Source organism: Zootoca vivipara, chromosome 10 (assembly GCF_965207765.1).
Source record: "Zootoca vivipara chromosome 10, rZooViv2.hap1.1, whole genome shotgun sequence".
Classification (NCBI taxonomy): Eukaryota; Metazoa; Chordata; class Lepidosauria; order Squamata; family Lacertidae; genus Zootoca; species Zootoca vivipara.
In genome coordinates this window covers 16,173,177-16,188,412 of record NC_142593.1, presented here as the reverse complement: position 1 = coordinate 16,188,412, position 15,236 = coordinate 16,173,177, and the positions used below count along the sequence as shown (strand labels likewise).

The 15,236-nt window shown below is 41.6% G+C and overlaps 1 protein-coding gene across 3 annotated transcripts in view; it reads left to right on the top strand.

The window, feature by feature from the left end:
- The window catches only part of PRDM6 (PR/SET domain 6), a 100,374-nt gene that overhangs the window by 20,863 nt on the left and 64,275 nt on the right, over window positions 1-15,236 (top strand). For all 3 annotated transcript variants that reach the window (XM_035099522.3, XM_035099523.3, XM_060280135.2), the window contains exon 3: window positions 3,026-3,333. In XM_035099522.3, coding sequence (XP_034955413.3) covers window positions 3,026-3,333 — 308 coding nt within the window. The remainder of the gene's footprint in view (window positions 1-3,025; window positions 3,334-15,236) is intronic.

The following is a 15,236-nucleotide window of genomic DNA, read 5'->3' as shown; positions in this document are numbered from 1 at the left end:
GGACAGCGCAGCGAGGTGCCTGAGCCTCTGCAACGCTCCAGCCGAAGGACGGGAGAAGGAACGTAGCCCCTTCCGGTGCCTGAATTGAGGCGCGCGCCCACACACAGGGCTAAGGGGAGGCTTGGGGTGCCCAGGCTTTCATGCTGGCCGAAGAGCCGGAAGCAGCCGTTGCCGGGTTCTGAATCGGACTAGGCAGTCATGTTTTCCGATATCTCTGCACTGTAAATAATATGCACAATAAAACTCTGAAAGACAGAGCGGACTGGAGCGTCTTTACTCGAGAGTAGCCGCAACAATCCCCTGACAGGTTTACTTTGTGCACTACTTTTCCCACAGAAGACTGTGCCCAAAGTATCTTACTTAGAATACACGAGAAGCAAACAAATAATGAAAACAGAAGCAGTTAGTAAAATATAAATGTTGGCATATCAAGACAGTTTACTGTGTCTCATATCAGGACAAGAGTATAGCAACAACATATCAAACATATTAACAAATGCAATAATGCCTTCCATATCAATAACATATTTAAATATTTATGTGAAAGGATGCAGTGTAATCCAACACCCCCACAATATGGATTGATGGAGGGGGGATGTGTTGAATGGCATGTCGTTGCTTTCTCACAAGCCTTCATTGGTGGCAGGATTGGCACCAGGTAGAGTGGTGGAGGCACCAGCAGTGCCTGTTCAGGTGAAAGCTACAATTTGTGGTTTCGTAAATGGCAGTAGCCAGTAGAAAACCCTGAAATGACACGTTTCAGAGTAGTGGCAGGGCACCAGTGGGTTTAGATCTGCTGGATCCAAAGTCATCGGGATCCCTCAAGGGGCTGGGTCCTCAGCACCCTCAGGTACACCAGCCTGGAGCTGGTGTAGCAAAATATGAAGAAAATAAACAAATGTCCTCTAACCTCCTGCTTTTGTTGGTGTGGTCCAGCATGCATTTGAATGTGGTGGTGGGTCCACTGTTTGCCCCAGTCAGGATTGCTCTGTCCATGAACTGATAATAACAATAAGACAACAAAACATAGCAAACCCTAACAAATGTTTGAAAACATGTAAAAATAATGCATTTAAAGCATTATTAACTAACTAGTATCTTGAAGCCCGTTAAATTAACGGGTGCTAGAACATGCAATTCCCCCCGCCCATTCCCCCCTCTCCCCCTCCCTTCTTTTCTCCACCCACACGTGCCGGGACTCTCCTGGGCTGCCACCGTCCCTGCTCCTCTGTCGCTGCTCCGCCTCCTCCTCCTCTGCTGCTGCGGTCCATGCCTAGGCAGGGGAGGGGGGACGGTAGGGGCAGCCAGGGCCCTCTTTCCTTCCTGCCCTCCCCCTGGGCTTGAGCCTGCTTTTGCGAAGGGTTAGCGGGGAAGAATGAGCAGCATCCCTCCGCTGCCACCGGCTTCTTGCTGAACGCAGCGGAGGCACGGGGTAGCAGAGGAGATGCTTTCCCAACCCACTCAGACGCCACACGCCAGGTGGGGGGAGGGGTTGGGATGCGGCAGTGGGGTGGGGGTGGGGAACGGCGGCGGCGGGGACATGAATGCCCCGGCGGCGGCAGCGGGGAACGCGCGCTCGCATCTCAATCCCTCACAGTCCCTTCCCCTCTTCCCCTCGCGCCATTAATCGGGAGGCGAGGCGCGGAACGGCAGTTTGGAGGGGAAGCCGTTGAGGGAGAGAGAACCGCATTCCGCTCCCCCCCCCCGGCTCTGTGTGCGTCCAGTCTCTGCGTCCAATCCCTGTGTCCGTGGGGCACATGCTCAGTAGCGCGGAAAACGGGACACACGGAATCTGGATGCAGAGACACAGGGACTTTATTATATAGGATTTTAACTGATAATTCGTTTATTTTTTAAAAAGGATAAAAATAAAGTTTCAAACATAAATGGATGAATACATAGCCTATAAAAATGCAATGCTTATGTCATTGAAGACATCTGTAGAAAATGTAGCTAGAAATTGCCAAGCTGAAGGACAGTCCATTGACTTCAGGATAATGCAGTTTAGGCAGATAAAGGGAAATAGAAGATGTGTGTTAGATATGGAAGCAGTAATGAAGCAAAGTAAAATAGGGTGCTTTAAACAATAGTAGTAAAAAGTGGCACAAAATACTGCCATCACCAGAGAGCCAGTCCACAAGTATGAGAATGGCAGTGGGAGGGAAGATCAGGAGGAACAACTGCTGGAGGAAGCCAGAGGATGCTTCAACTTGGTATCCATGGCCTGACTCATCTACCTCCTTTTGCCTAATGGCAGGGCTGGCCCTGTGTAGATTGAAGTCTTGCTCATTGTGAGCAACGGAATAGAACGGAAAAGTACCTTAAAGTGGCCAGAATGTGAACCTAAGCCAGGGGTCCCCAGACTACAGCCCCCGGGCCGGATGCGGCCCAATTAGCCTCCCAATCCGGCCCGCGACGACCCCCGCCGCCCGCTCTTACGGCGCGCGGCACGGCGGCGATCTTCAAAATCGGCAAAAAATCGCCGAAAATCCTTTGTGCGCATGCGTATGGGCCTCTCCCGACCCAGAAGAGGTCATTTCCGATGCACTTCCGGGTCGGGGGAGGCCCATACGCATGCGCACAAGCGATTTTCGGCGATTTTTTTCCGACCGTGTGCGTGTGCGCATGCGCACGGGCGCGCACTCCCCCGCCCTCCGGCCCGCTGCGCGCGCACTCCCCTGCTCTCCGGCCCGAAGCCCGGTAAGTCTGGGGACTGCTGACCTAAGCCAATAATAGTTTTAAAAGCCTATGAATGCATGTGAATGTGTTCAGGCTTCACTTGAATGAACCTTCTGTACACCTTCTAATGTCTCAAATAAGTTTTCCTTGGGAACATGATGCTGTTTATGCATATATGTATTATAACGGTGGTTGAGATATGAAAGATAAACACGCAACAAGAGTATGTTTATATGTTCCTATTTTAAAAAATGGTGGATTAATTCACATATCTCGGCCATGAGATCTGATGACAGTAGCCCAGCTGTGAGAAGCTAATTCCTTTTTTTTTGTCTTTGCTCTATAGGATGTGACATGTGTGCAGATAATCGTAATGGAGAGTGCCCCATGCATGGCCCTTTGCACTCTTTACGCCGTCTGGTGGGTACTAGTAGTGCCGCTGCTGCTGCCCCTCCACCTGAGATTCCTGAGTGGCTTCGGGATCTGCCCCGGGAAGTGTGTCTGTGCACCAGCACTGTGCCTGGTTTGGCCTATGGCATCTGTGCTGCTCAAAGGATTCAGCAGGGCACCTGGATCGGGCCTTTCCAGGGAGTTCTCCTTCTGCCAGAAAAGGTGCAAGCAGGAGCAACCAGGAATACCCAACACCTCTGGGAAGTAAGTCACAGTTCAAAACATTTTGGTTTTTAATGTCTGATAATGCATTCAATATTTGTTTCATGAGATTTTTATCAAAAGCTCCCACTATAGCTTTGAATATATAGCAATGCAGGCATATAAATGTTCCTCACATCTTTTCTGTTTGGATATGTCATTAGTAGCAAGAAGCTGCAACTTCCAGTATATATATTTTTAATAAAACAGATTCTTACAGATGTTAAGAAAGATGTACAATAATATTGTTTTTAGTTCTGCAGAACAACTGGAAGTAGGTTTAGTTGAAATTAGTAGGACTCCAAAGCAAACACGATTATAGGGATAACAATCCCTTAAATCTTAAAAGTCATAATTTTTATAGAGTTTTACAAATCATTTTGTTATTAGGCTGTTTTTTTACTATCTCTTCTGACATACCGTAGTGTGAACCATCTGCAGCTAATTCAAAAAGTGAAAAAAGAGTAATTTTTCTATTAGCTTCTGTTTTAGCTGCCAAATGAGGTACTAGTCCTCTGTTGTTCGCTGAAAGAAAAATCAGCTTAGTTCATAAGCCTGTTTTAAATAACAAAGGGTTTTACAGAGCCTTTTTTAAATGTAACATTTCTAGCTTTGTAAACTATAAAGCTGAGAATCAGGCCCACTCTTTCTTCCCCACCTCTCTAATATGCTGATTATGCTGATACTCAGCCCATGCTGATTATGATACTGGATTCCTGGGCTTTTAAAACCACAGTTTCCTGCTTAATGTTGGTTTATTAAGCAGCACAGGATCTTAAACGATGTTTTTATCCTGATTAGTAAACCAACATAAAACCACAGATCCCCTATTACTTTGGAAATGGAGAACCATGGTTCTTGGAAAGCATACACTTAGCACCCTAATCAGTTGACTGGTGCAGAAAGCATGTCTTCAAAGAAAATTGCTGTAACCATTGATCAGCTGATTGGCTGTTACAGCAACTGCCTTTGAACTTTCACCTGTGTCAGACAAACACCTGATGTTGTTATCCCATCTGTTGATTGACAGGTCAGTGATCTGCTCACCTGTTAAGTTGACCCACAAGGAGTGGGGAAGGATCTGGTGATCCGTCTAAATCGAGTTCCCCACTTCTGCTGTAGCTGATCTGAAAGCTACTCAGGTGCTCACTAAGTGACAGAAAGTGTAGGGCCATGGATTCCCAACTTTGGGCACCCCCCCCCACAGGGGGGCAATTTGATTTTTAATGAGGCAATTCGAGAATGAGTTATTAACAGTTAAGCCTTTTAGGCTTCCTCCATGTGAATAGGAGTTCACTTTTTGAATAATAAGAATTATATGTCACGGGGGGGGGGGTGGATCAGGATTTTTGAGTTGCTTAGGTGGAGCATGGCCAAAAAAAGGTTGGGAATCACTGGTGTAGGGGGAAAGACCCATGCACAGGGAACACTCCTGATTATAGTTGTCTTCAAACATGTCACATCCTATGAAGTGCTAAATACAGAAGCAAATAGGGAAGCAAATAGGAAGCCATTGTAGCGATTAAAGGATGAGAGCCTTGTGATCTGAATTAAAAGAGTTGAGTTTGTTAAACGGAGAAGGCTGAGGTGTGACAACAAAATTAGAGACACAATTGCAATACTAAAGGCCAGGCAGTTTACCAAGGGGGAGGGGGTATAAGAGGCAGTGGCGAAGGAAGCCGCTCAGGCACCTGGAGTGGCACCCAGGGGCGTGCACCCGGGGGCGGGGCGTCACTATGCAGCGCGCATGTGTGGCATCACCACGCACGACGCATGCGTGCTACGCACATGCATGCTATGCAGTGCCGCTGCCGGCAAACCGCTCCAGTCCCGCATGGGGACAGCACCGAGACCCTCTGCCCACGGCTGCAACTGCGAGCAGAGGACCCCAGCACCATACGCTGCTTGGCTTGGGAGTTGCGGGGGGCGCCGCCGAGTGTCATCCCCTCCACGGTGGTACCCTGGACTAATCGCCCCCATCGCACCCCTTGTTACACCAGTGATAAGAGGAACAGCTGTATTTTCACAATGTGGTATAGAAAGAATCACATGACTTCAAAATGGACTATACATAGCAAAGAAGAGGAGAAAACCAAAGATAAATCCAAAGCTTTGTGCCTGATTTACAAGATGGATTTTGAAGCTGCCAATTAATGTAGAGAGCAAGGGAAGAGAGGAATAATTGGGGGAAATGAAGAGTTTGTTCTTAAGTGTGCTAAGTTTGAGGTGCCAATGTAATAAATATTAGACAGGCAGTTGATGTATTGGATGGAAAGAGAATGTTCTTAGTCAGAGAAATGGAACTAGATACCATCAGCATAAAGCACAAGATTTTTGTGTGTAGAGAGAATAGCAAAGAGCCAAGAATAGGTCCCTGAAGCCCCACAACAGAGAGGAGGAAAGCAGAGGGAAAAGGTGCCCTGGGTTGAAATACTGAATGAGTGATGTTGGAAAAGCAGTAGATGAGAAGAGAATCGTGGACACCAAGGTATAAAGGTAGTTAGCCAGGATAGAATAATTCAAATGCAGCAGAAGGTAGTCAAGCAGGATGAATATCATTTCAGTGCAGTGCAGATGATGGAAGCCAGATTGTAGTGGGTCTAAAGAGGATTTTGAAAAAATACAGGTGAAGCAGTCGGAGTTTGTGGCAGTGGTTTGGAGGCAAATGGTAGGAGTGAAATTCTAGAGTAATGTATATGGAGGGACAGAATAAGTCAAAGGCTATATTTTTAAAATGAGGGTCATTGTTGCAATACAGTACATGTATAAGAGAGCAGAAAATGGCAGCCCAGTTGTATTTATGCTATACAAACTGGTCTGTTAAGATTCTCAGCAAAATCTGTTAAGATTCTCAGAATGAGGATGTTCAACATAATTGGTGCACTAAAGGAGCATCCAGCTTCCTAATCATAGTGCTGTTTATGCACTCTGAAAATGCTGATTCTGAATGGTCCCATAGTAATTTCCAGCATGAATAAAAAACATTGAAGGACCATTGCAAATACAATTAAACACCAGTCCAGATGTGGTGCTCTTTTATTTGCTTTGCTTTGGCAAACATCTGGATTATTGCATTTGATGTATAGTTGGACACTTTGGACATATTTTTTGGCATGCCTGTGTTAGAGCTCCTGCCACACATTCAGTGTTTGCTTTGTATGTAATCCATACAGTTCAATGTACAGCAGTTTGAAGTAAATTAAACACCATTCCATTACCTCACGACATGGCCTGACACCTATGGGTGTTCATTGGGAAATTATACAGTTCTTTATCAATCAGCCAAGTCCTTTTTATAGCTTACAGAAAAGATCATCTCTTTTGAAAGCCAAAAATATGAATCATTTTACTTGTGACTCCTTTAATTTTTCCTTTCGCCATTTTTTTAACCAATGCAGAATTTGCTTGTGTGTTATGAAAATACAATAAACACTGATTTATTTAAAGCAAAAAAATATTGCTGGGTTTAGCAAGTAAACACTGTTCTTTCTAAGACATAAATTGATTCCATCCGAATTCAATAATATTTCTAGAGTTTGTTCATTCCAAGTTAATGAAAACAATTCTTTCCTCACCTTGTTGCAAAGAAAGCAACCCTTTTAAAAAAGAAATTGGGGCTTATTGATGAGAATGAGATAATTTTCTCTTAATGTGTTTTCTAATAAAGAAGTGAAACTGCACTCGCTTCCAACATATATGAAAAGATTATCTCAGTTATTAATGTGTCTTTATTCCCAAGAGAAAAATTAATCTAGTTGCGTAAGGTTTCCACTTTCTGTTTAACATCAAATTGTAATAAGACTAGACTTAAGGAATGCATAGAGGCCACACTTTAAATTCCATTGGAATATAATGCAGACATTTTAAAAGCTTGAATGTTCTTGTTACTGAAGTTTTTCAGACTTTAAGGTTTTAGTAAAATAAAGATCTGGAAAGCTGTGAACGGCAATTTACCCCCCCCCCCCCAAACATTGAGGTAGAGAATTGTAATTGTTTAGAGCACAGAGATGAAAACGTTTGCTGAAGTTCCATTGACAGGTCTATGGAAGCATAAGATTCTATTGACTCTCAATTTTTATGGTCATAAATTGTTCACCTAAGTCTTTGTGCACCAGAAATGAGTTAACGCTTTCCCTCTCTGTGAGATATTTAAGAATCTCTTGTAATGTGTGGCATTTTATTAGATTGCAAGTTTGCAATCAAGGTCTACGTTATATTTAGTCTTTGTACAGCTCCCAGGAAACTTGTTATAGTAATAGTAGTTTTAGTAATTAATAATTTAGTAATTAATAATTTAGTAATAATTTAGTAATTATAACAACATCAGCAACAATTCAGAATGTTGGAAGTGTTTATTTTCCAGTACAGTATGTTCTTTAAAAAGATTATATAGTATGTTTTGTCACCTAAAAAAAGTAAAGATGCCTTTACATGGCTGTCTAGATTTTATAGCTTGGATCCACAGATAACTTGACTTGTGTGAAAGTACACCTCCGCTTGTGTAAGGAAGCTTCACTGAATTATCCCAGTTTCTTAGTTGCACTTCATTCCCATGTGTCCCATTAAATGTAAGGATCCCTTAACTCTCAGGAGGTGGGTGGGGCAGCCAGGAAAGCTCTGCTGTGTGAGTAGAGTTCCGCTTGTCTGTCTCTGGGTCCAACCGAATGGAAATTAAATCAATGGAATTGTGTTTAAGATCTTAACCTGGCACTTGGAATCTAAAATTCAGAGGGAGCGCTCGTTATTTCTGAGATGATTAGTTGTGCTTAATCCCTACTGAAATCCGTGAAGCTAGTTTTCACAACTAACAAATCTTTTCAATTTCAAAGGCACTTAAATACTATTAAAGGCGGACCCTTGTAGTCCCATCCAACTATGGGGGGAAAAGAGACACAGAGGACATTTAAAGCATATTAGTAGTAGCATGAACACAAATTTGTGTTCTCATTATCTCCACTACACTTAAAATATATGCATATTTTATTTTTTATGTATTACATTAATTTCCTACCTTTCTCTTTCTCCCTATGTTATCCTCACACCAACCCGGTGGGGTAGGTTGGGCTGAGAGACTATGACAGGCCCAGGGTCGCCCACTTAGCTTCATGGCTGAGCAGCTTTTTCATCTACATTCTATACATGTGAATATTAAGAAAAGGTGCCTTATTTTGATCAGGGTGCATCTCTCACTTATTGAGTGAAAGCAGTTGAATACAATAGAAATAAAATCAGCTGAGGCAGGGGTCATAAAAATACATTTAAATCCTAGGGAGCCTACACGTTTGACTGTACTGTATGGTCATACCTCGTGTTGCGTCCATTGCGGGTTGCATTCTTTCCTGTTGCGAACGCGGCGGAACCGGAAGTTTACTTCTGGGTTCCGCCGCATGCACAGAAGCGTGCTTGTATTCTGCGTGCTTCGCGCAAGCTTCGCTCAGATTGCAGACTTTTTGGGGTGCGAACGGCACCCCGGAACGGATTGGGTCTGCAACCCGAGGTACCACTGTAATTAAATTGGCCAAGGGTCCATTTACACGAAACATTTTCAAACTGCTTACTCTATAGGAAATTTGAGGGTACATTTCTCATGGATACAAAAAAAGAGCTGCAATCTTTACCTTTACCCCCTAGTAAGGAGCAAGTTCCAGGTGTACTGATAGATTTGCCTCAAGATTCCCTAAGCTACATTTAAGTCTAGGTTTTTTATGCAGGAAAGCACAAGGGGATAAAATTATGTGCAAACCATAGCTTTATTAAGATGAAAATTATGTTTCTCAGCAATCCATCATCTAGAATTCTAGACTGCTTGTCAGCTCTGTTTCAAATATGTCATGTTCATGAAATTCAAATAATTTTGCCCTGAAAATAAACCTTAGTAATGTTATCATTACATTTCTCAATATGGAGAGTAAAAGAGCTATACTTTATGCCTAATATAGTGGGAAAATATAGTCTTACATGAGACTCCTCTTTTATTACATTTTTTAAAAAAATGTCTGAGTATTTTGGACTTTTATGTAGATTGTAAAACTGATTCTGCTAGAAACATTTCTGTTCTCTAAGCTGTTGGGAAATTAGTTAGAGTTGGGATGCAAATTTGGTTCAATCTATAGTCTAACACTGTCTACTCAGAAGTAAGTCTCACTGAATTCAGCAGGGTTTATTCCCAAAAAATGCATATGATTTCAGCTAAAGTACCATTTCCGTTTCAACATCTCTGCAGGAAAGTAAGTAGTATAGAAGTAATTTTTTGTAATGCAGTTTGCTCCACAACCATTTTAGGGATGGTTGGAATTCTGTTGACCAGCTACCATGAGTATTTTAGTTCTCTTGCTTATCTGCAACAAATGAACCCTATCTTATTAATAGTGCAATTTTATGCACATTTACTCAGAAGTAACTCTTACTGGCTTGGATCCTAAGTTGTTGCTTGGTTCATGTAAAGGAGGATGTGATTTTTACCAACAACCCTCCATTGTCAGTCCTGCGTCCCATATTCCACATCAATTTTCATTGATCTGTATCACTAAGAAGCAGATTTTTAGGGGCAGAAGGGACTGCAAAGGGGAGGGGGAAGGTCCTGCTCCATCTATGTAAACAGTTCAATCTGTGTAGGGAAAGCTAGACTGCAAGGCAATGTGTTGAATGGGACTTGCAGTTCCCAAGTAAGCATGTAAAGGATTGCCTGCTTCACTTGTTTGTGTATGTTTGTTGTTAGGCTAGCATGCAGTTTGAAGGTCCTAGTCCAGAAATATACATGTTTCCATGATCAGTGCATTGCTTTGTGCAAACACTTGCGCACACCCAGTTACTTAAAAGATGCTTGACACTGTCAACTGTACCAACAATGGTCACTCATTTCAGAGGAATGGGCCTGCCCCACTCCTGTTACCAGAGATCAGCTTTGATAAGTTTACTACACCAGCCATATGCTCAATACTCCATGTGCAAGGTCCAGTCCAGTTTGCTGCAACATATGGACCACATTTGTTTGGATAAAATGTGTGTATAGGAGAATTCGATTTAATTAAGCTTAATGTTGAATTTAAAGGGAAAAAACATTGATACTTAAATTTATATTTGTGTTTTCAGATATTAATGTGATTTAAAACCTAAGGTATTTTATTTGAAATAAGTAAAGTTATTTTCAGAGACAACGCACTGCCTCTGTATCTGAAAGAGACAGTACTAATTTATATTCACTTTATTTTTACTTCAGTTGGCTTAGGTGCACTCTTCTAACAGTTGAAATATATAACACAACAGTGGATCCCTTTGTTTTCTTTCTAACAAATGGGTGATCTTGCATCAGTCATGTAAACAGAAGCAAGATTGAGTCTCCCTAAAATCTATTTCCAAAATAAATAATTTACTTCTCCATTGAAATCCCATTTTCGAACAAGCATGTTTTACTTACATGGGTACTGCAGTGCTAATATACGATTCTGTATGTTATATAGGTGAACGGTCATCCCAGAACTATAACCAGTATTTCAGCAGCCCATGACTCCTCTCATTTATTTACGATTCTCCTTTTGGCATATCTCTTTTAAAGCCTTGAAACAATGTTGTTCTGCAATATATTATTGCTCATAAATAGGAGTCTTGATACTGAATAAAACCTGGCTTCAAAAGCTTAGAATTATTCCCCACCCCCAAATACTACATTGAATTATTTTGATTTCATCTGAAAGACTAAAGGCGGCACTTTAATAAGATGTATTAATGCCTAAAATAGAGTGCACATCTGATGTCAGTATGCTTTTGATGCGATATGCTGATAAAAACCTGATTATTGTGCTGAAATGCCATATAAAACCTGCCATGCTGAAAACATTTCAGAGAGTTTCCTTGCTCCTTCATTATCCACTTTTACATCGTGGGATTTTATGGCCTGCAGATATTCCTTGCGTGGTGAATTTGAATGTACTGTATATGCTCTTGAAGAACAACTTGCACACGCGCACACAGAGAAATATAGTCCAATATTTGCTTTGCTTCTAAGCCAATGCCATCTCCCATCCCCCCACCCCATAAGTTACAGAATTCCATTATCCAAATTGTTACACATGTGTGACAGAGGTTGACCTTTAGTCATGTCAATCCTTTTTGTGTAGGCCTCAGGCTCCAGCTTAATAGCTCAAAGCCTGATTTACTCACTGTAATAGGGGCAGAAGGTCGAGCAATTGTCAGCCTGCCTCCTCATACCCTTCTCAGAGCCTGGTTGAAGGCTGTTAACACAAAGCTTTTCAAAGTGAATTTACAACCACCACCACTGACAGAGGCCAATCAGTACACCATAAATGTCAGGTTAGTGAGATTGAGCAGTAAGTAAAGTACTGACAGCCCACCATTGGCTGAAATCAATTGCTTAAGATTTAACTGAGAATAGCAATCTACGTATAACCATGTCTAAATATGTAGTGAGAGTTCCATAGCAGATTTACGTATTGGCAATACAAATCTGCTGTAACCTACTTTAAAGTATTTCTCTTATTTCAAGGGAAATCTTCTCATTCCATGGTATTGCAGCTTTGCAGAACATAAAATGTGGGTGCCAGAATATATCAGATCCATAGGACAAATGCCATAGTGTAGCTCCACGGTGCCTCTTAGATTTTTGCATTTTTATCAAGAAACCCTGTTTACTGCACTGAGCTTTTATAATAGCACCATCACCTGTTTGTGATGGGGAAACAGTTCATAGTTTGGCTGTTATATTTCCTCCCTGTACTTCTTCCACTTTTTCTTCTCCTCCTAATTTAGTACATAGCTGAAGAAGGGTGAAGGAAAACAGATACAGCACTGCCAGAGAAAATATATGATGGTTTTTTATCTTGCATCAGTAAAGCTTAATAATTTTCATCTATTAAGTGATACACTCAAAGCCTGTAATTTGATTCACTGATTTGGTCTAAGCTTCATTTGGAAGGAAACTGTGACTCTTCATCCTGCTATTCTGTAATGGAAGACTATCATGAAAGTCGAAAGTCACTAGTGAGTGATTACATTCTGAGGGTTTGAATATCCATGAGATGTAGTAACTAACAAGACTGAATGTTTTTATCATTTTGTGCAATGACAGCTTGGACAACAATTCATTTAGCTTTGATGGCATCAGCATTAAAATGTAAGAATCCATTAAAATGCTGTATGCAAGGATTTATAAATTAGGCAATTTCCTTGATTATTGCAACCATTTACAAAATTGATTGTCCCAGTGTGGCATAGGCAGATTCCAACAATGATCATTGACAAGAGGCATGTACTTGAATATCTATATTCATTGTTCACTAAAATAGGATGCCTCTCTACTATTGCACTTCTCTCCATCTCAAGGTCAATCATGCTCTGAAATAAGTCTCTTAATGTAAGAGATCACACATCTTTAAAGAAGGCTCACATGCTATTTATAGACTAGTCAAGATAGCTAGAAAGCTTTTTTTCTTTCACCCTTAATTTGCTTGCTTACAGTCTTAGACATTCGATACCATCTGTACTGAATATTCTCTTTACAGCCTGTTATTGAGAGGTAAATAATTTTTGTAAATTGCAGTAGTAAATATTTATTTGATTAAAGATATAAAAGTCAATAAAGTGTTTTATTTGTTTCTTCTTAAAGTTCTAATTAACCAATAGATATACTGTATGGTAACTTGATCTCAGTCAATTTTTTCCAAGAAGACATAATAAGGATATTATGTCACAAAGTGAATATGTTCATGAGTTAAGTTCCCTATTTTAGAACCAGTAAAATAAATCTTCTAACTACATAGGCATTAACCACAAAACCACAATTTTCCTTCAAATATGAAAAAGCAGATGTGTGCATAATAATATTTTTTTGGGAAAAAACAGTTTAAAAATATCAAACAAAGTCAGGTTTTTCCCCAGACACATGTTGCAGGCAGTAAATGAATATGAGCCAGACTCCATTCACCTTATGGTCATGATATGGACCACTGTTGCAGCTGTGGTTTACGCAAAATTCTTGTACAGGATGGTGCTACGATCTGGAATGGGCGCTTACCCAGTCTCCAGGTGAGCATCAGTTGTGGCCTGTTGTGGCAGTCCCTGGGCTCCACAGAGCAGGAGGCCTTCCCATCATGAGACCAGCATTTGGGGAATCCCCCCAGCTGGCCACAAGGGAGGGTAGGATAGCCCACTATCTGCTTGATTGCAAACTAGCTTATTAAGTGGCTAGAGGGCCCAGCTATAAAAGGACAGCTGCACCCAAACTAATAACAGGTCAGGGTGAAATGGTTCATCACCCCTATCTTAAACAGGTACGATCACAAGGTGCCCCATTAGAGGGATCTAGTGGGAAGACTCTGTCCAGAAGCCAAGTGTGAGGGCCGACGGGCCATAGAATTTCTGGCAGTGGCTTCAGGGGGCCACCGAGGCAGACCTGTGTCTTGAGGAGGTCCCCTAATCCCTTGAGATGTTCCTGAACTCCTGACTCCCATTGTGCCGGACCATTGTCCCTGCTTTGCTGTGGCTGATGGGAGTTGTAGTCAATTAACATTGGAAGGGTCACAGGTTCCCCACTCTTGATCTAGAGAGATATCCTTTCAGAATATGGAGATGAATTTTTCTGCACTGCTTGAGCTACCTTACCCGGTTCTCTTAACACTTCTCATGTGCTTAATTTTCAAAATCTGTGACTTGCTGGTGAAATTGGTAGAGCATTGAGATTTAGTACTCTATCTTTTTACAAGTTTCACATTGCTTAATCAATGCATTGCTCTTGAAAACACTGTATCTAAGGAGGCTTAAATATATTGCAAAAAAAATGTTTCACTAAAGTTTGTGGATACAAATAGTGTATTTCCAAGGAAACACGTTATTTTGCCCAAATTTTACTTTTAAACATCCCCCTTCTCTCACTGATGCTGATGAAATATTTAACAAATGTCATGACAGCACATAACATAAGGCCTCAATTTTTTAAAAAAGTTCATCATTTTAGCAGTTAATTCAATTTGAATTAAGTCACCTTCAGAAGAATGACTCATGCAGGTATTATCAAATTTGTATTTTAAAGAATGATGGATGAGAGCTAATTCTCTAAACATGGTTTTGATAATGTTGAAAAGTTTTCATAACAGGAAGGTTGTTTTATATCTTGGCCACATCTTGTGTTCATCTCTAACAAACCAGGTTCAGAATAGCAGATGATATTTAATTAGCCACTTAGAATGTTTGCTAAGATATTGTGCCCTCTAAAGTGATTTTTTTAAAGATGGAAATGCATATAAAATGCTCCACCTATGTGTAAATGGTAATTAAAAATCACTGCACAATAAAGAAGACTAATTTGTATTTCAGCTCCTTTTTTTGAAAACAGAAATGGTATACAAAAGAGGCAATTCTGATCTGAGTACATAACTTCTGATCTAAGAAGTTCCACTTAGTTGTCTCAGTCCTGAATATTTCATACAGGTGAAGCTCCTGTGTTCACATGGAATAACCCCATCAGATTTTAATGGAGAAACCAATTCCAGGTTTACATTCTTTAGGGAGGTCATGCACAGAAGTCTGTGACTGGTGTTTAGAATCAGGCTGTGAAGCTGCAAGCTTCTGGAAGCCTAAAAACTCTATGTGTGCTTTTCTACCCGTGACTCTCTTTCTGTAAGCGCCATCCACATGAGTGTCACAAAAAGATATACACTGTCTGTGAGGGACAGGGGATACCAGGAAGTCCCTCCCCTCTTAATTTCCAGCCCATCCCCAAGCGCTGGGGAGAGCAGGGAGAGCTCTGCCTCCAGCGGAGAATCAGGAAGTGGTGCCCGAGGCTCAGGCAAGGTTGCGGAGCCACTGACCCAGGTGGGACAGGAAAGGGGGAGCCCGGGGGGGAAGGCCAATTCCCCCGACGCCGGAATTGCGCAGAAAACGTAGGGGGAAGA